Source organism: Cardiocondyla obscurior, linkage group LG14 (genome assembly GCF_019399895.1).
Source record: "Cardiocondyla obscurior isolate alpha-2009 linkage group LG14, Cobs3.1, whole genome shotgun sequence".
NCBI lineage: Eukaryota > Metazoa > Arthropoda > Insecta > Hymenoptera > Formicidae > Cardiocondyla > Cardiocondyla obscurior.
In genome coordinates, this window is record NC_091877.1 from 393,028 (window position 1) to 419,305 (window position 26,278).

Sequence of the window (26,278 nt, forward strand, 5' to 3'; positions counted from 1 at the left end):
CAGTAGAGCCGGTGAACGAGTCTCAAAGATTACATTCACTCAGTGCTAGCAGCTCGCAGCTGGCAGAGCGTACATTTATTAGCCAGATTAGCCTTAACTATTTCGTGTACAGTTAATCGAAGACGCGACTGTCCGCGTCTATCTAGATCGTCGACGGCAGCTGTCGCGGCTCGGTTATGGGCACAACTACCAGTAATTTAGGGTAAGTTTAGCGAATGCGAATAATATAGATTTATGCCGGATGCTTTCTTTACTGTGCAACTATTCTACGCTCGATCGCCTCGCCGAGGTCGTCACAATCGGAGACGCGGAACGCTTCGTAATAATTCAACCATTTTCAGTCCGCGCGAGAATAAAGTGAAAATTATCGCGGTTTTAATTTGATAAAATTAATTTGACGCGTTATTAAAAAAAAAAGAAGGAAACATATATAATTTTTTTTCTAGCAGATTCGGATTCGGATATTATTCGTACTGGCGGGAAAGGAAACGCGAGGGTATTTTAGCTTCGCTGTAACAGAGACAGTTTTAATAAAATTATTTGATCTTCATTGTGACGATGTCGCGTTTTAATGTTACGCTGTTACGCAAGTTTAATATTCAAGACGTTCTTTCTTCGTTCTATTATTCTTTTTGCTTCGTCCGTGATTCTCCGAGAGAATTGTTTTCATAATGAGATGCAAAAAAAAATTTTAACTATTTCGCGAGTTAAGATTGTATAAGTAAGGTCAGAATCTTATACGATGCATACAGTGATAAACTTTTTACATATAAATGATATATGAGCTCTCGAAGAATTAACGTTCAATTTATCTACAAGCTATTTCCGTCTTTAACGTTAACTTGCTACTTTATCATGAAACTTGGTTGCGTGAGATAAAAAGATAAAAGAAATAAACGCTGTTACGCCTCTATGTTATCCTATTGCATAACAATGACATCAGCGATTTTCAACTTTAATGCAACATTGCTGAGTGCACGCTGTACGAGTAGAATTCGATTTCTCACCTCTGGCATGACGATGGAATTTTTATTTAAACGGTATTTAATTTAAGCGACAATTAAAAAAATGTGCAAGTTAGTATGAAAGAAGTTGGATTCAATATAATATTAAGAAGCTAAATAAAAATTTACATAAAAATCACGTATCAACTATATCGTTTACATTGATAAAATGGTTAAGAAAGTGAATTTGGTCTTCGAGAGATAACCCAATTTGTTATTGGTAGCGAAACAAAAATAAAACTATCGATATAAAAAAAAAAAAAAAAAAATATTACATATTTGACTCATGCATATTTACGTTCTATCTCCATCAATGTAATTTTATGCTTATAATTTTCTCTGTTGTGCAACATCCATATTCTACAAAAGACTCTGAGATAATTATTCACAATGACGTTTTGCCTCATCATGCTAAAATTAATGTCGATATTATCTACGCTTGTGCTTCGTAGTAACGCGAATATTAGACGTGCGAGAAAGAACGTCGAGCTAAATCGACTGTTCGAATAAAATTCAAAACAAAAACTTTGGAATCCCGATATTTGCTGAAATATGTAACTTACACCGATGTGTAGTACGATAAAAAAAGAAAGAATTAGATAACAGTAATAAAACACTTTAATAACGTAGATAAAAGGCACTCTTTCATATTAAATGCAATCGTTGCGTTGAAATCCGGATTATAAAATGTAATCTTTGAAACGTGTCGTCGTTCCAACCCCGTTTCCTGCTTTTCTGACAGCTTTCTGCTATTTCTCGTATTTTTGTTTATCTCCCTATACCGTTTAAGATAACGGAAATGGCTATCAAAAATTGAAATTGATATAACATTTAACAACGTTACATTTTATGTTTGTCTCCGTGCTTTTCCTATATTTTCAGCGTCAAATATTGAAATCGTTGATAACAGTATCAATTTTCTATACATTTTTTAATTGTTTAACGTGCACATTTACGTGTATCCACTTTATAGAAAGTTTAAAAAAAAAACAATAAAGTTATTGAGCGAATGCAATCAAACCATTTCATGCATTTAAATGCAAGTACATAAAAAAAAAAAAAAATATTGCTCACTTAAGAAACAAACGTTCTTTTTTTTCCCACGGCTTTCTGTAAAATTATCTTGTCTTACGTTGCTTTATAAATAAAATAGCAAATGAATTTAAATTAATTAAATTATTATTAAATTATTAAATGTCTCTACGTAAATATTACTAATAACGAAGGATTAAGATTTCGTATGTACCGCAAAATAAGTGTTCAAAGATTCAGTTTAAATCGCGTTCTTTGCAGAGCGCTTGAACAGTGATAGTTCTGATTACGTTACAAAACCTGCAGTAAAGACGAGATTAAACGCTGTGTGCGGATGTGAGTTGTCATCATACATCAGCTTGTAGTCTTTACGACGTAGTACTTTCAGACCATGTTATACGTAAATCTCAATGTATTAGCGTTACAAATTGTGATTACATATGATATGCTAAATAGATAGAGTGAACAAGGTTCTTCGTCAATGATGATTTGCCGACAAATGCGAGTGTTAAACCCGCTGCTTAGAAGAAACAAAAACGAGCATTAAATTGTTAGGAGCATTAAATTGGAAAAAAATTGTTTCCTCATTTGTTGATGCAACCGTTGATCATGTGATTGCGCTGTCAATAATTTTCTTTTTTCTTTTTTTCGTGAAAAATACAGGCCTCGAATATACGAATGACAAGTGAGATTATGTAAACTCGTTAAATCGCACATTATAGTGCATTGCAAAGTATCCTACATCGAAAAAATTAATCATCACGCTTGTGCGTGATACAACAACTTATTTCACTTTTATCTATTTATTTATTTTATTTTTAATTCAATTCTGTTTTACGATTTTCGATAGCAAATCATTATCGTCACTTAGTCGTATTAGAGTAACTTTAAAAATACGTACCGCGTACATGTATGTGTATAAAAAGAACATCAAAGAATATAAATTTTAATAATTATAATACATGCCACGTTTAAAAGTAATAATAGATCAACCACTTGAATAAAAGATATTATATGACATTACACGCAAAATTTAATCTACGTCAGCAACCGCGTTCTATCATGTTTTTTAAATACCTAAAGATCTTATACTTTGTCTCGAAATAGCTGACAAATTATGAAAATATCTTGCTATCAACGGCATAAATGACATAAATCTTTCGAACAGCGGAAAAAGTGTCCAAGCAGCAAAAATATAATTTTAATTTAATTTTATAAACTATATGTTATCTTTTTTAAATAAATATTCACGATGAATATAATATATTCCTTTTACTAATATATATTAGGTAAGTTATTTCCGTTTAAATAATAAATAAAAAAAAATTTAATCATTTTCCGACGCTCGGTATTAATGAAAAAAGTGAAACTATTTTGCTTCCTCTGTCTGTGCTAACGTTTAAATAAATGTTGCATATCTACGAGCTTATCTGTGATCAATTAAAGGCTTGAACTCACGACTTTACTTTCCTCGCTGCAATACTCTCTTACGCGCTGCAAAGAAAAAAAAAAAAAAGAATAATGATACTTGATAATTATCATTTTTCCGTATTTCAAAAGGCGCATATATATCTGATAAGACACGTACGTATATCGACGGACAGAGGGTTACCAGAGCAATAGCACAAGCAATTGACGAAAGATGCCGATGATAATGTAAGTCTATTTATTGCTAAGGAATGTATAATGCACGCCAGTGTATAAATTATGCGCGCGTGGAAACGCAATAAATAATAAGAATCTGCAGAACGAGTGATTCCGATGCATGAGTAATATTTTATGCTAAAAATTTTACGGTAAAAAAAAAAAAATCTATTAATACGTTCCTTTTAATATATTACTAAATTATATATTAAGAGAAATTAATGTATTTCAGAAGAAAGTAATTATATGTCTATCGTATTACATATCAATCTTCCTGAATTGATAACGATGTTAATGTTTCGTTTAATTTAATCCGAGTTTCGTTGCAGGAGTAGCGGAAAATCCATTAATTTCACCATAAATGGAACACCGCACACAAGTACGTATTTTTCAATCTTAGATAATACAGTTGTAGAAAGTCGCGATTCTATTAAACGATAAAATAATTCTAAGTGCACAGCGGTAGAAATCACAGAATTTAATTATGAGCGTAGAATACAATTGTATAACGCCAGGAAAATGTAGTTACATCGGTGTATACGTATAGAAACCGTTACACCCGGTCGCGAAAATTTAATTGCAATAACTTTAATATTAAATTGTAGGGATTTAATTACGTGAGATTTTGAAATATTGCGAATTTAAAGTCGACGAGGTACGCTGTGCGCGGTGATATCTATTAAGAATTGCAATTGTCATTTTAATTTTATAATGACCACATTCGTTTCCAGTATCGGGGGACATACCGGCTGACACGTCTCTCAACATCTATATTCGCGATTATGCGAAGCTCCGCGGTACAAAAGCCATGTGCCACGAGGGTGGCTGCGGAGCCTGCATCGTGGCTGCGGAAATCAAGGGCGAGACAATGGCAGTAAATTCCTGTCTCGTACCGATATTTATCTGCGACGGGTACGCGTAAATCAATCGAGGAGTAACATTTCCATTTCACGTTAAAGATCTAAAGATTAACTCTGTGATACGTCTTTTTTTTTTTGTTAATATGCAATCTGTAACATATTAAATCTCCTAGAATGTTATTTATTGCACCTCTGATGACTGCATTATTTTCATTAAATTTATATCGATATCGCAAAGTGTCTCCGTTTTACAAATAAATTACAGATGGGCAATTAGTACGATCGAAGGTATAGGAAATAAACGAGATGGTTATCACTCGATTCAAGCCGCGCTCGCTGGTAAAAATGGCTCGCAGTGCGGATATTGTTCTCCCGGCATGGTAATGAATCTTTACAGGTGCGTGAAATACAAAAATTAAAATTAATCGCGGAAAAAAAATTAAACTATTAACGCTAATAACGCGATCTCAGATGCACAAACTTTCTTCAAGAATTTGTTATTGGCTTTATAAATAGTGACTTCATAAATTATGATTATATAATTAATATAAGATCTATAAAAAAATTAAAAAATGTACTGTCAATGCCATTAAATGCAATTAAATACTATTAAATGCTATTAAATGCTATTAAATGTTATACAACGAAGTTATACATTTAAATTGCAACATATAAATGACAAACAATGTGCGCAATGTGAAATAAATCAATTTTATATTGCTATTTATATAACTAAAGCAACAAGGCTTCTTTGGCGTGTTTAAAGTGTAAACAAAATTTATGTCTTTTATTTTCAGCCTTGTACAGAATAAAAAATTAACCATGCAGGAGATCGAAAATTCGTTCGGCAGTAATATTTGCCGATGTACAGGCTACCGCCCGATTTTAGACGCATTCAAAGGATTCGCGAGCGACGCACCTTCATCGTTGGTGAAAGACATTCGCGACATCGAGGTGCTTGAAATATCTTTTTTCATCCTTGAAAGTTACATTTTTATACTTCAGAACTGGTTATTTCTGTTTTTATATTGAAATCTGTTTACGTGCACAAACATATCTTTAATATAATCTTTAATATTACATAGTACCTACTTGCGCACTATTCGATTAGATAAAATTATAGTGATTATAAATGCAATTGATTATACAGGAGATCTACAAAATTAAAGTCTGCCCGAAGAACGGAATGCCGTGCAAAGGTAATTGTACGGACAAACGTTTCTCGGATGCAAATACGGAAACGTTGGATATAAAGCTGGCAGACGCGGAATTCGATAAAGTTTATTCGATCGAGAATCTCTTTGCGGTATTTCAACAGAAACCGAATGCAACGTACATATTAAATGGAGGAAACACAGCCCATGGTAATTTATCTTTAACGTGCATAGAAAAAAATTAATCAAAATAAAAAAAATAACAGTTAAAAAATTTCAATAAATCTTCTACACTAATCAAAATATGTTTTAATATTAAAATATAGAGATATACTTTTTTTTTCTTTTATAAAAATATATAAAAATTAAATACGTTTTATTACATTGTCTTCAATATTAAATTTATTCCGTAAAAAGTAATAAAAGAAAATATAAAACAAATCCTATTTATTATTTTTAATAAATCATATTTTCTTTTGAAATAATAATGGTCTCGCGTTGCTAATAAATAATGGTTGAAATAAAATTTCTGAATTTACGTTAATTTTAATCATCAAACAATTTACATGTAATAACTGGTGTTACTGGTACAAATTTATATTTAAAAAAAAAAAAGAAAAAAAAATGAAAAAATGCATAAAATACAGAATCATAATAATAAAAAATAATAACGAGAATAATTTTGCAGGTGTTTATCGGACGGGCAAAATCGATCTCCGTATCGACATAAACAGCATCCCCGAGTTGCGTCGAATTGAAAAGACTAATGAGTCGCTAACCCTGGGTGGAAATATATCCCTCACCGTAGCGATGGAGACCTTTCAAAAGTATTCATCCGAGGCCGGATTCAAGTACCTCCGCCACCTAGCTCATCACATCGATCTAATCGCCAGCGTGCCCGTGCGCAACATCGGCACCATCGCCGGCAATCTAATGATTAAACACGCGCATCGCGAGTTTCCGTCCGATTTATTCCTAATGCTCGAGACAGCTGGTACTCAAATACACATCCTCGAGGCGCCCGGCGCGAAAAAGAATATGATGCTGCAGGAGTTTTTAAAGACGGACATGCGTCATAAAATTATTTACAGCGTGGTGTTACCGGCGTTATCCGACGATTACGAATACAGATCCTATAAGATTATGCCCAGAGCACAGAACGCTCACGCTCACGTCAACGCCGGATTCCTCTTCAAGCTCGACGGCGGCGGCAAGGTAATATAAAGTCCTACCGAATTATTCATATCGCATTACCATTAATCATTCTCGTATTCAATATATATGGAATATTTTACGATAAGGTGCTGGAGAAACCTAATATTATCTTCGGTGGGATCAATGAGCATTTTTTGCACGCAAAAAACACGGAGCAGCTCCTCGTGGGCAAATCTATTCTCGACAAGCAAGTGCTCAAGACAGCCTTGGAAGCGTTGCATAATGAGTTGCAACCCGATCACGCGTTGCCGGATTACTCGCCGGAATTCCGGAAGACACTTGCCGAAGGATTATTCTATAAATTCGTGCTGAGTATCAAACCTGAGAACGTCAATTCGAAGATACGCAGCGGTGGTTCTTTGTTAACGCGGGGTCTCTCTTCGGGTAATTAATTTATGTATCATTTGGTTTTGAAGAATTGCAAAATGTATTGAAAGCGATCTGGTTATAGGTACGCAGGACTACGACACTGATAAAAATATATATCCGGTGAGCAAGCCTACGATAAAGTTAGAGGCGATTCAGCAAACGTCGGGCGAGGCTCAGTATTGCAACGACCTACCACCATATCCTGGAGAAGTGTTCTGTGCATTTGTTCTTACAACCGTTAGTAACGGCAAGATAGAGAGCATAGACGCGAGCAAGGCACTCGCTATGAAAGGAGTGGTAGCGTTTTTCACAGCTAAGGATGTGCCTGGCAAGAATTTGTGTATTTCGGCCGCCAGTCAATTATTGATGTTAATGTTCGACGAATTATTATTTGCCGAAAAGGACGTGCTTTGTGCCGGCCAGCCGATCGGCGTAATCGCTGCCGAGACGCATAATCTGGCAAACGAAGCCGCGAAATTAGTGGAAGTCAAATATGTCGACGTTTTAAAGAAGAAACCGGTGATAACTATTGAAGATGCGCTCCTCACGAAAGACGAAACTAGACTCCTGCAAACTGTGAATGTTCCAGCGCAAAGGAAAGGTAAAAATAAATGCGCGAGGTAATGGATGTAATTGAGAACTGTTAACTACAATGAAACATTGTAAAAGTAACCGTTGCTAATCATCAAAATTATATAGAAATAGATAGAAAAAGGCAATGACCCTTTTTCTAATTTTTTTTTCTTTTTTTTCTTTCATTATTTTACAGGAAAAAATGTTAAACAAACGATAAAAGGAGTTTTCCGTTGCGGAAGTCAATATCACTACACTATGGAAACTCAAACTTGCGTGTGCGTTCCCGCGGAAGATGGTATGGACGTTTATCCAACCTCGCAATGGCTAGACCTCACCCAAGTAGCGATTGCAAATTGTCTTGGTGTCAAAAATAACAGGTCAGCAAAGACAATAATCAGTAAAAAAAAAAAGAGAAGAAAAAAAAAATTATTTTGTACAAAAATTGAAATTAAAGTACATTTATCTTTTATAAAAAAAAAAAAAAATTAAGTTAAAGAAATTAATGGAAATATATTTTGTAAATAATTAATTTCGTCTTAGTATTAACGTCCACGTGAGGCGAATTGGCGGTGGATACGGAGCTAAAATCTCGCGAAACGCGATGATCTCGTGTACCTGCGCCTTGGTATGTCATAACTTGAATCGTCCGGCGCGATTTATCGTGACTCTCGAGGATAACATGCGATCCCAGGGAAAGAGAATTTCATCGCGCCAAGAGTACGAAGTCGAAATAGATGACGAGGGAGTTATACAACACCTTGACACGAAATATTGGTGCAACAGTGGCTGCAATTTCAACGACGGCCACGCTTTCGGCGTAGTCCATCATTACGGAAGGTACGTATCGAAAATATAGCAAAATAGAGTAAGAGCTGCTTCTCTGTTTAATAGACTGTTCAAGAAAATTAATTAGCACCAGTAGTATTCTTGAAAATAATCTTATTAACGTCGCAAGTTCTGTAAATTTGTGCATTAACTCTTATTAATCATTCACAGCTGTTACACTAACGATAATTGGAGCTTCAATGGATTCGAAGTACGAACCGATTTACCATCAAACACGTACTGTCGAGCGCCTGGATCGACTGAAGGAATCGCCATGATCGAACATATAATGGAGCATATTGCAAAAGTTACGAAAAGAGATTCATTAAAAGTCAGATTGGCGAATATGAACGACGTGGACAAAGCCGCGATAGAAACTATGATACAAGAGCTCTCAAAATCAGCTGACTATGATCTACGTAAACGGGACGTTGATACGTTTAACAACGAGAATCGTTGGAAGAAAAAGGGCATCGCCATGATACCAATGAAATATCCATTCCAGAATTTCGGCCAATTTAATGCAATGGTGTCCGTTTGCGCCCGCGACGGCACGGTTTGTGTAACACACGGCGGGATAGAATGCGGACAAGGTGTAAACACGAAGGTATGTCGTAAATTAAATTAAATTTAGTTTAGTCTAATTAATTTTAGTAAAAATAGAAAGCCAAAAAAAATGAGTCTTAAATTATGTATACGAGAAAGATTCATATTAATAAAAATAATTTAATAAAATCGAAATCTAAATAAAAATTCATAATTTCACGACTTTAAGAGCTTAAGAGACTTAAGAGCACAAGCTTGTAAACTTCTTTTCTTTTTTTTAATTGCCTACATTTTACAAGTAATTAATTAATTGTATTTTATTCCCGCTAAAGTAAGAACGTAATTTTTTTTTTAGGTTGCTCAAGTGGTGGCTTACACTTTAGGAATCGATCTATCTCTTATCAGTGTTAAACCGTCTAATAATGTAATAACGCCAAACAATATGGTCACCGGAGGCAGTATGACTAGCGAATCCTGTGCATACGTATGATTTTAATTTACCTTTAATGCTTCAGAAAATAACGCGATACACGCATAATAAACTTATTAATATAAATAATTAATATAAACGATATACTGCATTTACTTTAGGCCGCGAGTCAAGCCTGCAAAGAAATTCTGAACAGACTCGAGCCGATAAAAAAGGATTTAAAGGATCCAAGCTGGCAGGAACTCGTTTTCGCAGCGTATCAAAAAGACGTCGATTTAGTGGCGCGTCATATGTAAGAATATTGAATCGCAATTAATACAAAAGTATATTATACAAAACGAATATTAAATTACCCTAAATTTTAACGTTATTTTAAAAATATCACACTATCTTGTGTTTTTTTTTCCATAAAAGTTACTTTAAATATTTTAACTGCATTTTCTGAAAGTAAACGATATCGCTACTTGTAATAATTTTAATTAAATTTTATTTATTTAATTTGGGCTATGCTTATTTCGGCAGGTATGCAAGTATGAAAGACGATACGATCAAACCCTACGCAATTTATGGTGTTACCATTGCCGAAGTAGAAATCGATTTGCTAACGGGTCAGCATATTGTTAGAAGGGTCGATTTGATGGAAGACACCGGTGTAAGCTTAAGTCCGGAAATCGATATTGGTCAGGTTGAGGGAGCTTTCGTAATGGGAATAGGATATTGGACCTCTGAGGAACTAATATACGATCCTAAGACAGGAATGTTAACAAATGACAGAACCTGGGTACGTTATCTTCATTGAGGTTCGATACGACTAATAAAATCAAGATTGCTCCGTTTTACTAAATTCTATTAGACCATAAATTATTCGATTATTCTCGTAGAATTATAAACCGCCGGGTGCAAAGGATATTCCTGAGGACTTCCGCGTATCTTTCCGAAGGAACGCGCCTAATCCAGTCGGTGTTCTTCGATCAAAAGGTAAAATTGAATAATTTAATAATTATTAAATGCATACGAAATTTGAAAAATTATTTACAGCAACCGGCGAGCCACCGCTTTGCATGAGCTGCGTAATTCCGATTGCGATACGAAACGCATTAAATTCCGCCAGAGCAGAAGTGGGAAATAAAGATGTGTGGTATCAATTAGGTAAGAAAAGAAATTCAAATAGTAATTTTATAGCCGATAATATATGGAAAGAACGCTATATTTCGCGGTTAGAATTATTTATATTTTATACTTATCGTTAATAATTTTTCAGACGGACCATTTACCAACGAACGCATACTTTTAAATAGTTTAACTAACAAAGATGACATGGTGCTTTAAAAAAAAAAAAGAAAAAAGAAGATTTGCAATTAATACTTAAATTAAAACTTGAACTTATTAATTTTCTATCTTCCGTAATTGCACTTCAAGTAGTATAAATTTAAAAGTTGTATCCAACATAATTTATTCATATATTCCGTCATTTTAACGACGAAAAAAAGAATTTACATTACATTAAAATTTATGTCTTTTTAATATTTTGTCGCGCACGTAACTCTATGTTACGTTTTAAACAACCTATTGTTACTGAATCGCCTGGAAAACGTGTTTTATTTCAAAATTTTTATTAAATATTACTTTTATTTATTACCGCAAAAATTGTAAAAATAATTTTATTATTAATTTTTATATAATACTTTATAACCTACAACGTTACTTTTATTAATATTAGCCATGCGTATCGTCTAAATGCAAACAGTTAACCTTAATTAATAATACTTTTAAAATAATTATTATACAACTGCAGTTTAGTTGGTTGTTTCCAATGCTTTTATGGATTATTATTTGTGTCGCAACCGTTTTGCAACACCATCCAAAAAGTGGCGCATATAACGATAAGATAAGAGACATTTTCTTTGTTTCAAGGTTGCAGAAGAAACTTATTTAAAGTATTTAATCAAAAATATGAAACACGTTAGATTTCTTTCGTACGTTAAAATAATGTCAATAATTTATAAACCAATTTAGAGGTTTTTTTTTTAGAATATTATACGAACTTTAATTTTAATTGCTTCTACATAACCTTTTAATTATATTATTATTAGTAAAACAAACCATGCGCATACTTAAAAAAAAATCATGCGACTTACCGATCTGCACTTCAGCGGAGTTGTTGAGTTCTGCCGGTGGCTGTAACATAAAAAGAAATAAATTAATGTAGACATGTAAATTAGTTAATAAAATTAATCAAAAAAAAAAAAAGTAAAGGTTGTTTTTTTAATAAAGATTTTAATTTAAAAAATTCATGCTTACCTAAAAGTTGCTCCGCTGATGCAGGATGCCCGTCCCGAGCCTGCTCCTCCTCTCAGAATGTCTGCGGGATGTCGGGTTCGTCCATCTTCAATGGTGGAGTATTACCTGAAACAGAAAAATTGCAGTTAATATTCTGTTCTGTTCAGTGTCTTCCACAATATAGTGGATACCATGTATTTACGATAATATTACAATTATCTGATTTAAACTGTTTATTTTGCGATTAAATTTTTAAGCGAACTGACGAAACTATTATATTGATATAACATATGAGAAAAGCCAATACATTCACCGTGTACATAGACAGGCTTGTTATTGCGTTTTGTAAGAAGTAATTTAAAATAATATGCACTTAAAATAATGTGCGTTTTAGATAGTAGTGACACATACTCATATGTATATTCGATTTTAAAAAAGGCACTGTCACGACGCACTAAAACTAGTAATAGTCTTGAACTACAAGTAGACAGTTACAATAATAAGTCAATACTACAACGAAGCAATTAATAAAAAGAAAAAAATGCAAACAGAAGTAATGTAAGTAAAAAATGTATATAACATATTAAACGTTTTGTTAGAAACTCTAGTATTAAATGTTTCCTTTTTAACATTGCAACATTAAAATGTTAACAATTCTAATTTGTATATAGTTCCAAGGATATAAAAAACTGTGTCAACTTTACGATTAATGGTGTACCGCATACTGGTATGATTTCTTTATATTAAATGTGTAATTAAAAGAATAAATTTTTCAACACTTTTAAACCGCGAAGTAGTTTAAATTGCGATTAAAAAAAAATTTCATACTTTGAAGGTTTTATAAAAATTTAATTGAAATATTAGTATAAATTAATATGATATTAATTATAATATTAAAAAATTATAAGTGACGATAAATTTAGTGTCAAAGTGCATACCAGTTGGGACATCCCTCAATATTTATATCCGCGATTATGCGAAACTTCGCGGTACAAAAGCGATGTGCCACGAGGGTGGTTGCGGAGCCTGTATCGTAACCGCAAAAATCAAAGGCAAAACAATGGGCGTGAATTCCTGTCTTGTACCGATATTGATCTGCGACGAGTATGTATTAATAAAATAAAAAAAAAATTATCTGACTTCTAAAATTATTCAGTTTAGCTTATTATTTAATGGTGACTTTAACTAAACCACTTTATACCGAACTGACTAACACCATGAGAGCAATAAATAGAAAAAAAAATGTTAAACATTAATATTAAATATTAACAAGTGTATCGATATTAAAAATTTTTTTTTATTTCGTTAACTAATTAGTCTGTAAAAAGCTGTAAAAAAAATAACGTTCAATACAACAATATGTAAACGTTTCAGATGGGATATTTTCACTATCGAAGGTTTAGGTGACAAACGAATTGGTTATCATACGATACAAAAAACGCTTGCTGACAAAAATGGCTCGCAATGTGGATATTGTTCTCCCGGCATGGTGATGAATTTATATAGGTATTCATCTGAGAAACTAATTAACGTGTAATAAAGAAATATAAAATTGCAGTAAAAAGTTTTTTGTAGAACGTGGGTGTAATCCGGTTGAAACAAAAATGTTATTTAAATTTAAACATCACGTTCGCATTTCGAAACGTATAAAAAATTGGGAATACATATTATTTATAATTTGCAGTCTTGTGCATGATAAAAAGTTATCAATGCAGGAAATCGAAAATTCGTTCGGTGGCAATATCTGCCGATGCACTGGCTATCGTTCGATTTTGGACGCGTTTAAGGAATTTGCTAATGATGCATCTTCATCAGTAATGAAAAACGTTCTCGACATCGAGGTAATTAATATTATTGTTTTTGCAAAAATTTTACTACTATTACAAAATTAATTTTTTTTTTTAATTCTATTTCTGGTAAGAAAAATTTTAGAAAAAGAACAAATTAATTATTTAACCACTACTACATACAATAATTAATATTTATGTGAATTAAATTTTGTTATACGTATATATTAAATCGCTTTGCAGGAATTATATAAAGTTAAAACCTGTCCGAAGTATGAAATGCCTTACGCAGATAGTTCCTGCGATAAGGAACTTTCTGATGAAAATACTATGTTACATATAAAGTTAGAGGACGGGGAATTCTTTAAAGTTTATTCGATTAAAGATTTATTTAAAGTATTTCAACAAAAACCGCATGCTACGTACATATTAAACGGAGGAAATACTGCGCACGGTAAATTTCTTTTCTATATAGATAACCGATAATAAATTAAAATAAAAAAAATGTGTATACTGAAATTTATCGCAATTCTATTTAAAAAAAATATTTCTAAAATTTTACTAATTTTTATTACTCCACAATATCGTGCTCCACAATCTGCAAAAATATTAATTTCTATAATAAAGTCAAAGTAAAAAAAAAAAATAATTAAATGACATACACAATATACAAAATTTAATTTGCAGGTGTTTATCGGTCAGGCAAAAAAGATCTCTACATAGACATAAACGACGTTGCGGAATTACGTAACATTAAAAAAACCGACAAATATTTAGCCCTAGGCGGAAATACAACCCTAACTACGCTGATAGAAACCTTTCAAAAGTATTCACCCGAACCCGGATTTAAATATTTATATCAATTGGCTCAGCATGCAAACTTGATCGCACATGTGCCCGTACGAAATATTGGCAGTATCGCTGGGAATTTAATGATCAAGCACGAGCACAATGAATTTTCATCCGATATATTTTTGATGCTAGAGACTGTCGGTACTCAAGTACATGTGCTCGACACACCTGGTTCCAAGCGTAGCATGACGCTGCTGGAGTTTCTAAAGCTTGACATGCTCCACAAAGTCATATACAGCGTTGTGTTGCCACCGTTGCCCGACGAGTACGAATTCAGATCGTACAAAATCATGCCAAGAGCTCAGAACGCTCACGCTTTCGTCAACGCTGGCTTCCTTTTTAAACTCGACGGCAGTGCCAAGGTAAAGAAACCACAAACGTTTCTATTACAATATTATTAATATTTAACATATTTGCGATACGTAAAAAAAAAAAAAAAAATTAATTCCGTACATATCGTAACATTATCACGTATATTTGTCGAATATTTCGCGATCAGGTGCTGGAGAAGCCGAATATTATTTATGGAGGCATCAACAAGTCCTTTTTTCATGCCGTGAATACAGAACTGATGTTAGTAGGCAAATCAATCCTAAATAATCAAGTGTTAAAATCTGCTCTGGAGACGCTGCATAATGAACTGCAGCCGGATCACGTACTACCGGATTATTCGCCGGAGTTTCGTAGAACTCTCGCCGAAGGATTATTTTATAAATTCGTACTAAGCATTAAACCGGAAAAATTAAACAATAGACTTTATAGCGGGGCTTTCATATTAGAGCGAGGTCTCTCTTCAGGTACGTAAAAAGTACAATACAGATACTTTTGATAGATTAATCTAATTTTAATTTGTAATAATTTCTTTAACTGATTATCTTCGTTAAATATGTAATAGATATAATTTTTACAGGCAAGCAAAGTTACGATACAAATAAAACGTTGTGGCCGGTGAATAAACCTACAACGAAATATGACGCTATCAAGCAGACGTCGGGCGAGGCTCAATATTGCAATGATTTGCCTCCGTATCCGAGAGAAGTATTTTGTGCTTTCGTTCTCACAGAAATCAGTAACGGTAACATCGACAGCATAGATGCAAGCAAAGCGCTCGACTTAAAGGGTGTAATAGCGTTTTACACGGCCAAAGACATACCGGGAACAAATTTATGTATTTCGAAAGCTGCTAAGTTACAAAAACTGATAAGCGACGATCTTATATTCGCCGATAAAAGCGTCCTTTACGCTGGCCAACCAGTCGGCGTGATCGCCGCGGAAACGCAAAATTTAGCGAACGATGCCGTTAAATTGGTAAAAATTAAATATAGCAATGTGCTAAAAACCAAACCTATAATAACGATTAAAGAGGCGCTCGCCACCCAAGATGATACCAGATTAATGCACAGTATCAATATACCAGCGAAAAAGAAAGGTAAAAATTGATTTTAATTTACTGAAAACTAACGATAAAAAATACGTATTGATTTCTATGATTTACAGGAAATAATACTAAGCAAGTGATAAAGGGCGTTTTTGAATGCGGCAGTCAGTATCAATATACCATGGAAACTCAATCATGCGTATGTGTTCCTGTGGAGGACGGTATGGATGTATATTCAGCGACGCAATGGATGCACGTTGTTCAACTAGCAGTTGCGAATTGCCTCAATGTTAAAAATAACAGGTAATTAGTTAATCTCTCTCGAGACGACTATCATTAATTAAATCAAAAATTAAACGATCTAAAGTAAAGATATTATTTTTGACTAAATAAATATATGAAAGAATATCGATTAAAAAAAAAATATATATATATTAAACCTTTGAAATTGATAATTATAGTATCAATGTCTACGTGAGGCGACTCGGCGGTGGATACGGGGCAAAAGTGAATCGAAGCTCGCAAATTGCGTGTGCTTGCGCGTTAGTTTGTTATAAACTGAATCGACCAGCGCGATTCATTATGACAATAGAGAGCAATATGCAATCACAGGGTAAACGTAATTCTGCACGCCAAGAATATGAAATTGGGGTGGATAACGAGGGAGTTATTCAATATCTTGACTCAAAGCAATGGTGCAACAGCGGCAGTACTTTTAACGACTCCGAAAGCGATCTCTTAGCAGACGCTTTTAAAAAGTACGTATCCGACATAGAATCAATGCAACAAGTATGCGCGGTTTTAAACAAAAAAAATTATTTTACAGTATTTAACGATGAATGTTAAAAAAAGAAATTAATGTCTTATTAATTAATATTTTAATGACATCTGAATTTTTTAATTAACATTATCGATTTCTATTTTTCTTATGATTAGTTGTTATGCGACCGACAGTTGGACGCTGAACGGATTCGACGTGAAAACCGATTTACCGTCAAATACATTTTGCCGAGCGCCAGGTACCACGGAAGGAATGGCTATGATCGAAAACATAATGGAACACATAGCGAGTGTAATGAAAAAGGATCCATTACAAGTCAGACTAGCGAATATGAACGACACGGATAAAGCCGCGCTAGAAACTATGATAAAGGATTTGTCGGAATCGGCCGATTACGAGATGCGAAAGCAAAAAGTTAATACGTTTAACTCTAAGAATCGTTGGAAGAAAAAGGGAATCGCTCTAGTGACGATGAAATTTTTGTTAAATCTTTTTGGGAAATACTATGCCATGGTTTCTGTGTGCGGTAACGATGGTACCGTTAGCGTAATACATGGCGGAATTGAATGTGGCCAGGGAATAAATACGAAGGTATGGTATTACATATTCAAGTTGCTTGAATACCCTAAATATATATATTTTAAATAAAAAGCATTAATTAATTTTAATTAATTAAGAAACGAACGTACGCCGACCTTCTCCCTCGATTTTTGTGCATCTTGAACGCTGTTCAAGATGTTGTAAAATATTATTGCATGAATTTCTATGAATTGTTTTATCCTATTGCCGCTTGTAATACAACTTGTGCAATTAACTCTCGTCTGTACTCAATTAATTATGCAAAAATATTTCTTGCAGGTCGCTCAAGTAACTGCTTACACGCTAGGAATCGATTTAAATTTTGTCGTCGTCAAACCGAGCTGTAGTATAGTATCACCTAATAATATGGGCACTGTAGCTAGCATTGCTACCGACAGCTGCACATACGTAAGAATTTATATATTGTACTAAAATATTAATTAATAAAATACTATAATATAAAAAGAACGTAATAAAAATATATACAAGCCATTTACAGGTAGAAATAATTAATTCCGCCAAGTAAAAATTTGAAATATATTTTTAGGCAGCGATCCAAGCGAGTAAAGAAATTTTGAAAAGACTCGAGCCGATAAAGCAAGAAATGAATAATCCGACTTGGCAAGAACTCATTGCAGCGGCGTGTCAAAAAGATATTGATTTATGCGCCTCTCATATGTAAATATATTTATAGGTATACCTTTTATTTTAATTTGTTAAATAATATTCATTGCACTTACCTCGACAGGTTTGCACCTGTGTACGATGATACAATCAAGTCTTACGGCATTTACGGTGTCACTATCGCCGAAGTGGAGATCGATGTGTTGACCGGCCAGCACGTTATCAGAAGGGTCGATATAATGGAAGACACTGGTATAAGCTTGAATCCGGAAATCGATATCGGTCAGGCGGAAGGTGGTTTCGTCATGGGAACAGGATACTGGACATCGGAAGATGTGGTGTATGACCCTGAAACGGGAAAATTAACGAATGATAGAACCTGGGTACATCATCTTCATTGAGCTTTGATAAAACTGATAACGTTAAAACATCGTCGCCATAATAATTGCTGCTATAATATTAAATGTAGATTAAATTATAAAAAAATAATTTCTATTTTATCGTAGAATTATAAACCGCCAGGTGCAAAAGACATACCCGAGGATTTTCGCATTTCTTTGCGTAAGAATTCGGCCAATACGTTTGGTGTTCTTCGTTCGAAAGGTGAGACCGAAAACTTTTACAGAAAATTCCCTTTTCAAATTTCTACTTGTTTACAATTAAAAACAAAATTTAAATATATCCTACATGTTTTTTACGTATAAAATTTAATTATAAAATTTGCATGTCTAAATGATTTATTTAAATTAGTCTAATGAAAATTAAACTAAACTTGAAAAAATTTATAAGAAGAATATTTGTGTGTGTATACATTTACATATATGTAGATATCAAAAAAAAAAGTTTAAAAACCTGAATCAAAAAAAGAAAATGTAAAAATTTGTTTGTAGCAATCGGTGAACCACCGCATTGTATGAGTTGCGTAATTCCGATTGCAATTCGCAATGCACTGAATTCCGCTAGAGCGGAAACAGAGAATACAGAGGAATGGTATCGATTGGGTAAGTTTCAAGCAATGATATAAATTGTACACTCACCGTCAGAAATGGCATTTGCGGTGCTACGACAGCGGCCGCGCCGCAAGAAATGCCAATTCGTATTTTAAACAATGTGCAACAAAAATAATCAAACTTTATATATCAAGTTGTGATATAATAAAGTATTTAAATTAAAATAAAATATTTAACTGTTGTAGTAAAAAAAAAAAAAGAAATTAAAATAATGTTCTACAATTACATAAATAACGTAGAATTTTATTCAAAATTTCTTTTTTATAAATTAGTCCAGAAATGTGTATTTTCTTGTAAAGTATTATTATGATAAAATTATATTATATTATTACCGATTTTTTATTTGTGCAGATGGACCATGTACCACCGAACGAATACTTCTGACCAGTTTAACAAATAAAAATAACATGATCCTTTGAAAACAAAAGCAGAAGTTAATAAAAAAAAAATCAGGATCTAATTTATATTCTGAAATTTTCTCTTCTTTCTCGTACTTCTCGGCGGCTGATCTGAAATACTGTATAATATGTTGTATAAATCATTAATCACTATATATTACCTTTACCCTGGCAGGTTGGTGGTCACACAAAGCGATACGATAAAGCCTTACGGCATTTACGATGTCACTGTCGCTGAAGTAGAGATCGATGTTTTGACCGACCAGCACGTTATCAGAAGGGTCGGATTTGATGGAAGACGCTGGTATAAGCTTGAATCCCGAGCTGGATATCGCTCAGGTGGAAGGAGCCTTCGTGATGGAAATAGGATATTGGACTTCTGAGGATCTGGCATGTGATCCTGAAACAGGAATATTAAGAACTTTTTAGGATAATAACAGGATCATGATCTGGTTATTTAACAGGCTTTTAACATAACTGAGCCTTCCTGTTTTATGGTAAATAATTTCAATAAATATTCTCTATTAAACGCCATTGATGTGCTACATAGTAAATATTACAACAACATATCTGCAGTGTATAATTGGCATTAATAATAATGTAATATAAAGTATGTCGCAAATAATAATCGTAAATAATATATAAGTATATTACTTCTCTCGAGAGAATCTACAGCAACGATTATTACTATAATATACGCAGACATCAAACGTTAAACACGTCGATATCATTTACATTATTTGCACTTGAGGGTGGATGAGGAAGAGTGTAAAAAATGAAAAACGGAACGAAACGAGATTATGGCATATAGTGGTTTGATTCGCAAAATTAATTAACATGTGACGTGCACCGAACTGTGCTTGCCGCAAGATAGAGAGAGAAAACGCTTTCTGGAATGTGTTCTTTCCGCGGTGCCATTCTCAAAACGTCCCGTTCACTCGACGTAACTTCTATTTATGCGTTTCACGCGAGTAAAAAAAAAAAAGAAGGAAACATGCCAAACTTAACTCAACGCGCGGCCTTAATAATTAAAAACTGTCGCAGCGCGCGTAACGAAGATATTAAATTTCAAGCATAAATAGCGAATATTAAAAACCGATGTGAATCCCGGAGAAACCGAGATACAATGCTGTAAACGTGGAAATACATTTGCCGCGTTTCCCTAAGCGCGAATAAAAACGGAGATCATTATCGGGCGTTAAACAGGCATTTTACAGCGTCGATATCTGACTTTCCCCAAGATTAATTCGAATTTTCTTCCCGATAATAAGTTCTACGCACCGAAAACCTAAACTTCTCGACTTTTCATCGTTGCCCTTTGCCATTCCCTTTGACAATATGCCACGTAGGGATGATTAAGCGGAATAAAAGTGTCCTTAAACTGAACTTCGTCGACACTCGGAAGCAAAACCGTCTCTCCTCGTATATACCTCTCTAACCGAATAACGTTGCTTACTACCTTAAACGTCGGGTACACTATAGAAAGTAGAGCGGTCCCTTTCGTTATTGTTTGAACGCAGGATAGTGATATATTTCGCGCTTGCTCTTGATTATCGTCAAGCACGTGTTTGCGTGGTCAAATGTGAAAGCAGGCAGCCACATGACGACGAGTCATTCAATTCGGACGAGACAAGACGATAATGACGCAAGAAATAGATATTTAAAAATGCTACGATAAATAACAAAAACATAATAATTACATCTTCGTTAGCGCTCGATATTTTACGGAACCAATGGAATGTAAAATAAAATCTTTCATGTGCACACACGTTGAACATTATTTTTTTAAGCATACTCGTTTTAAACTTAAAATTTAAAACAACCATGGTTAAGAATAATTTTCAACAAATGCTAAAAGATTTCTTTTTATTTTCTGAATCAGGAACTTAATTAATTTTTTTTGTTAAAATAGATTTTAAAATTATACACACGTCAAGTCTTGGTCTCGTCCGAAATCGCGAGACTTTGATAGCCGATTCGATTACGCTTCGCATGCCGCACACACACATACTGCATAAATTTTTAGCATGTGTACCTAGCACACATATGCCATATATATAATTTTCTTTGAACTATCTACGAATTTCTACATATACTCTTTCATTTCAATTTTTTTTTTTTTTCTTTTTTTTTCTTTTCCTATTACAGCGAAGACTATGCTGATTTGTATTCGTATTTCGTAAAGCTACGCCGCCAAAGAGATATTGACACCACAATCGCGATTTACGATTCCTTTTCATTCCTTCATCTCCCTCGACATTTGTACAACGAGAAAGGCATTGTCGGCTCGTCATTGCGCGCTTACACGAGATCCCAAATCGTTCTTCCCTGTTATTAAAATTATATTAATAGCGATTGATCGTTATGCAAATGCCGCTACTAATAATCGAGGTTGTGTGTGATGAACGACCGACAATAATAATACATCACGTTGTAATATCACGTAATATTGTTACATTATGAGTTATTTCCCGCTTCGACGACAAACGTTCGCGTTCGCCTAGTGTCTGTTCAAATTTTTAAGTCTCGATACGCTAGTATTCGATCGTAAACATTCGATTTTACAGCGCAAAAACTCGAAACGATAGGTGTTTTAAAGTATCACAAAAAAGAAATATATAACAAAATGAGAGGAGAGAGAAAAAAAGAGAGCGAGAGAAAGGAGAAAGAACAAAGCACACAACAAATTTAGTAACTTGTATATTGCATTACAGAGGATAATGCGCAAAAATATATTTGTGAAATAAGTGTTTGATTTTACAAATAACTGTCGAAACACTTGATTAATTTTTTAAACCTTTGCATACCCGTTTTGAATCGAAATCATTATCGTTTCGTGATGGATAATTATCCTTTCTCTCTCCTCAATCGCTTTTTACATATTTATATATATAATGCAAAAGCATAAATGGAATTAAGTTAAAACTAAATAACAGGAAAGAGCTTGCTCGGCAACTTTAAACATTCTCCCTCCCTCTCTCTTTCTCTCTTGGTATTTTTTCTTTAAGGAAAATAAAAAATGGAAAGCACGAGGCATACTACTAGATTGCAATAAAAAAAAAAAATATTACGATGTGGTGTCGATTTTCCATTTTCTCTACCTCTTTTCTGGAACACTAGCTGGTCGGTCCCGTCGGCCGTCTCTTACTTTCGGATAAATAATCCTTTCCATAAATATTAATAATATACAATGTACAATGTGTATCCTTACGCGGCCGGGCTTTACCTAAACTAAATGGGCCGGTAAGAAGTTGCGACAAGAATATCTTTCTAATTTACAGCAAAAGAGATAGAATATAATTGGATTATCTCATCTCACACTTCCCTATAATACGATAATAATATACGTAATATTGTCCTGTTGCACTCGGCCGCCGATAGTTTTAAACGCAATGTTTAACAAATAAATTTTAAAAATATATATAATAAAAAAAAAGAAAATAATATGACTGTACGAAAGTGAGTAAAGTTAAGCATGCATTAAAAAAAATTGAGCAATAAATTACATCTGCTTATAGAGCTATACGTAGTATACATTGACAACAGAATGCACGTATTCTTAGACGTATTTTGATTCTATTACTTTTAGAAAATAATTATTTCAGATATATTTGTGACAAAATAAATTCTTTTCAATCAATAACTAATATATTAGTGGCATTACTAATAACATTAATATTAATCGCATCGACTCGCGTTATTATTTCCGATCTATCGGCGACCCTTGAAGAACTCGCGGTCGAACCTCGACTCGTAGCTACCGATTTTACAAGCTAACATTAAATTGTCCCCGCGGCGGCCGGTTACGCTCAGAGAAGATCCTATATGTTCATATTATATTATACAAAAATACGTTCCGACTACACGAAGTGTTAAATCAATCAAGAGAGCGAATGAACTAATAACGAAAATGTACATTGATGAAGGAAGAGAAGCGATTCGTTGATACAAAGTCCGATGATATATCTGGCCGCTTCTTCCGCCTCGCATCTACATCAGCATCCGCCCGAGTGATGCTACTAATTTTCACTTTAAACAAATTCGCTTTACAGAAATATATTCGTTCCCATTTGATCACTCGAAAAACTTTCCTTTCAACTATCCTATCAATATGTATACATCTATTTATACTTGTCGATATACATACACGCTGGCGGAATTGCAGAAATCGAGAGGAAGAGAATGAAAATGATTACTATGGTACATTCCTAAAAAAACACATCGCTAAGAGTGGTAGAAAATATTCAATATTAAATCATGATCCATATAAAAACTCAGTATCTACAATTTCAGCTACAATCCCTCAAAGGTCAATTTAGCCAATGTCAACCAGCGCTGATCATAATTATATATTTTCTTCGCTATTCATGTCGGCAAGGATATCACGATTTTGGGAAAGTTAAAAATCACAAATTAAGCCAATCAACATTGAAAAAATCAACCTTATCAACCCCTTTCGCGCGAGACGTAGCATTAAAAAGAATAAATAGAAGAAACCGAACGAAGAAAAAACTGCAGTAACGAAGGTGAGAGCATATACATGTGATAATTAACGACTGATAAACATTATTAGGTAATATGCGCGAAACTTAAACGGAAATATTGCTCTGATAAAAGAATTTGAGTTCGTCTACCATTATAATTTGGTCAATCGCTTGTGAGTGTCTTGTAATCTTTTACAGACTTCTGTCGACTAGCACTGCACACGCTATAGTCGCTATGAATTATAATTTTCATTTGCCCTCTACTTTCTTCTCGGCCTCTTTCAACCACAGTTCAGATCAAAATTCGAGCAACCGCGGATTAAATAATCGATAGATTATACAATATATACGCTATATATAGAATTTCATCTTCTGGTTACAACGACATTTATAATTTGACGGATATCGAGGGGTGTACCGACAAAATCCCAAAACGGAACGCCCGCAACAGGATATTGACTGCATCGATAGTACCGTGCATGAATCATACAGATTCACATTGTATTAGTAATTGAGTTGCGTCAGCGTTCTGGCCTTAACTCGTTTAACATACTTCGTTATCTATCTAATTAAGATATCCACAAATAGTATACAGATAAAGAACATTTAATGAGTCCACCTATTCGTTTCATTGTTCCTTCTGTCTTTATATATATATATATATATATTTATATTGTGATTTTTATCGTATATTTTTATAATATATATTTATCGTATATATTTATTTAGAACTTAATACTTCGACGAAAGAAAATTGCCTCGAAATTCTCTCGCTTTCTCTCTTTCTCCCTTGCATCATTCTGAAACCACATATCCGTACATTCACAGAACAATATATATATATATATATATATATATATATATATATATATATATATATATATATATATATATATATAGATATATATATAGATATATATTATATTACAAATAAGAAGATATGCCCGATGCGAAATTCTATTTCGATTTTTGCGATCTCGCGCCTAACCGGCTTCTTTCTAACGTTTAACACGAGCATTGGTATGTGCAATCGTTAGCTACGTATATATAATCTAACGCGAATACGTTTAGAACCATTACGAACCAAGTATCTTCACAGTATTGTTTTTTTTTTCTTTTTTTTTTCTTTTTTCTATAATACACTCTTAACCGATCGCACTTGATACACTCCCGGTTGGTATATCGATAGTACGTTAATATACTAATTCGTACACTGATGTACTACCAAAATAACAATCGCTTACTTCCCAATGTAAAAACTAAGCCGAACCTAAATATCGCTACATAATTACGGAAATCTTTCATCGAACTTAGAAAATGCATCTTTGACAATAGGCTTACTCGACGTATCAACGAAGAAAAACTGTTCAGCGCAGCATACGGCGCAATACTATCACAGTTAATCCTCACCAGGAAAATTCAGTACGTTCGTGTCATTCTAAACGCAATTCGCATTTGAATAACTCATCTAAGCTACATCATTATGCCCAGCTACGGACTTCAAGGCGGAATAAAAGCGCCTTGCCTACACGCGGTTCCCGTGAGCATTAACTCAAGTTTCAGACTCAATTTGTCCCTTTTTATATATAAAAAAAAAAGTAGACAGATATTCACTTAAACAACATTAACTTCCGCCAATGCTCACGGAAATACCTTGTATTGGATAACACGTGTTGCATATTCGGCGAGCATATTACAGAAAGTATGATACAATTTGTCGATTCTATTCATAATGAGATGATTCGAGTGACAATCAATGATTCAAGATTGATTGGACCTAACAGAAAAAAGCAGGACACATTAGCTTTGTTTCTTTTCATTCTAGGCATTACACGGTATTTACAAAATGTTGCTCCGTCTTCTTAATTCCATTTGGAATCCTGAAACAATCATTTATAATCCATTTTAATAAAATAAAATGTTCTCTCTCTCAAAAAGTTTCAACTTAATAACGTAACCTATTTTTTTAATTACTAATAATCGATATTTACATAATTATCGAATTAATCTTGAAATATTATATTTTTTGTTGCCAATAGAATCAATCAGATTGATAATAATGCTGCGTAATGATAGAATAGAAGTGAACGTGTGCATTATTATTAGTAACACAGAAGAATCTGATTTCATTCATTGTAAAATCTATTTTAGATAATCTATAATTTCATACAAAATTCAATGTAATTTGTATAACTTCATATAAAACAAGTATTTACTTAAAATTAAAATTAATAATTAAAGAATTTATAATTAAAAAAATAAAGATTATATATAAAATAATATTAAATTATAGATTATCTTTAAGATTAACAAATTAAAAATTCTGAAACTGAATGTTATGAGACACCTATTATTAATCACAAATATGTAAGCCACAAAGATTATCGTACATTAATCCCGTCACCTATTTAAATAATTAAAAAAAATATACATGTGAACTTGTACAAAAG

The 26,278-nt window shown here is 33.4% G+C and overlaps 3 protein-coding genes across 18 annotated transcripts in view; 2 read left to right on the forward strand and 1 right to left on the reverse strand.

Moving 5' to 3' along the window:
* The first annotated feature begins 18 nt into the window (after positions 1-18).
* Positions 19-11,009, forward strand: LOC139108230 (xanthine dehydrogenase/oxidase). Of its 2 annotated transcripts, XM_070666330.1 has the most exons (19): positions 19-202; positions 3,597-3,692; positions 4,010-4,059; positions 4,412-4,592; positions 4,806-4,937; positions 5,338-5,494; positions 5,691-5,904; positions 6,383-6,909; positions 6,996-7,293; positions 7,361-7,879; positions 8,048-8,231; positions 8,395-8,691; positions 8,851-9,286; positions 9,581-9,709; positions 9,817-9,947; positions 10,178-10,436; positions 10,537-10,633; positions 10,694-10,804; positions 10,917-11,009. In XM_070666330.1, the coding sequence occupies exons 2-19, from the start codon at positions 3,679-3,681 to the stop codon at positions 10,982-10,984; spliced, it is 3,804 nt and encodes a 1,267-aa protein (XP_070522431.1). In that variant the 5' UTR covers positions 19-202; positions 3,597-3,678; the 3' UTR covers positions 10,985-11,009. The 2 variants fall into 2 exon arrangements, with proteins under 2 accessions (XP_070522431.1, XP_070522430.1); XM_070666329.1 differs by lacking the exon at positions 3,597-3,692.
* A 980-nt stretch (positions 11,010-11,989) lies between these two features.
* LOC139108231 (uncharacterized) lies at positions 11,990-20,337 on the forward strand. The gene is made up of 18 exons (XM_070666331.1): positions 11,990-12,493; positions 12,607-12,662; positions 12,859-13,039; positions 13,310-13,441; positions 13,620-13,776; positions 13,966-14,176; positions 14,410-14,936; positions 15,074-15,371; positions 15,485-16,003; positions 16,072-16,255; positions 16,414-16,710; positions 16,889-17,324; positions 17,592-17,720; positions 17,860-17,990; positions 18,061-18,319; positions 18,443-18,539; positions 18,827-18,937; positions 19,298-20,337. Exons 1-18 carry the CDS (start codon positions 12,477-12,479, stop codon positions 19,363-19,365), a joined length of 3,810 nt encoding a protein of 1,269 aa, XP_070522432.1. The 5' UTR covers positions 11,990-12,476; the 3' UTR covers positions 19,366-20,337.
* Lap (phosphatidylinositol-binding clathrin assembly protein lap) overlaps positions 19,835-26,278 on the reverse strand; it is a 29,287-nt gene continuing 22,843 nt past the window's right edge. For all 15 annotated transcript variants that reach the window (XM_070666352.1, XM_070666353.1, XM_070666345.1 and 12 more), the window contains one exon: positions 19,835-25,708. In XM_070666352.1, coding sequence (XP_070522453.1) covers positions 25,691-25,708 — 18 coding nt within the window. In that variant the 3' untranslated portion in view covers positions 19,835-25,690. The remainder of the gene's footprint in view (positions 25,709-26,278) is intronic.

Bases quoted from the DNA above. Each gene is read 5' to 3' on its own strand.
- LOC139108230 (XM_070666329.1), top strand. From the start codon at position 177: ATGGGCACAACTACCAGTAATTTAGG. The intron at 6,910-6,995 runs GTAATATAAAGT...TTTTACGATAAG, and splicing joins AGCTCGACGGCGGCGGCAAG to GTGCTGGAGAAACCTAATAT. The intron at 7,294-7,360 runs GTAATTAATTTA...ATCTGGTTATAG, and splicing joins AACGCGGGGTCTCTCTTCGG to GTACGCAGGACTACGACACT.
- LOC139108231 (XM_070666331.1), top strand. The intron at 14,937-15,073 runs GTAAAGAAACCA...TTTCGCGATCAG, and splicing joins AACTCGACGGCAGTGCCAAG to GTGCTGGAGAAGCCGAATAT. The intron at 17,325-17,591 runs GTATGGTATTAC...TATTTCTTGCAG, and splicing joins GCCAGGGAATAAATACGAAG to GTCGCTCAAGTAACTGCTTA.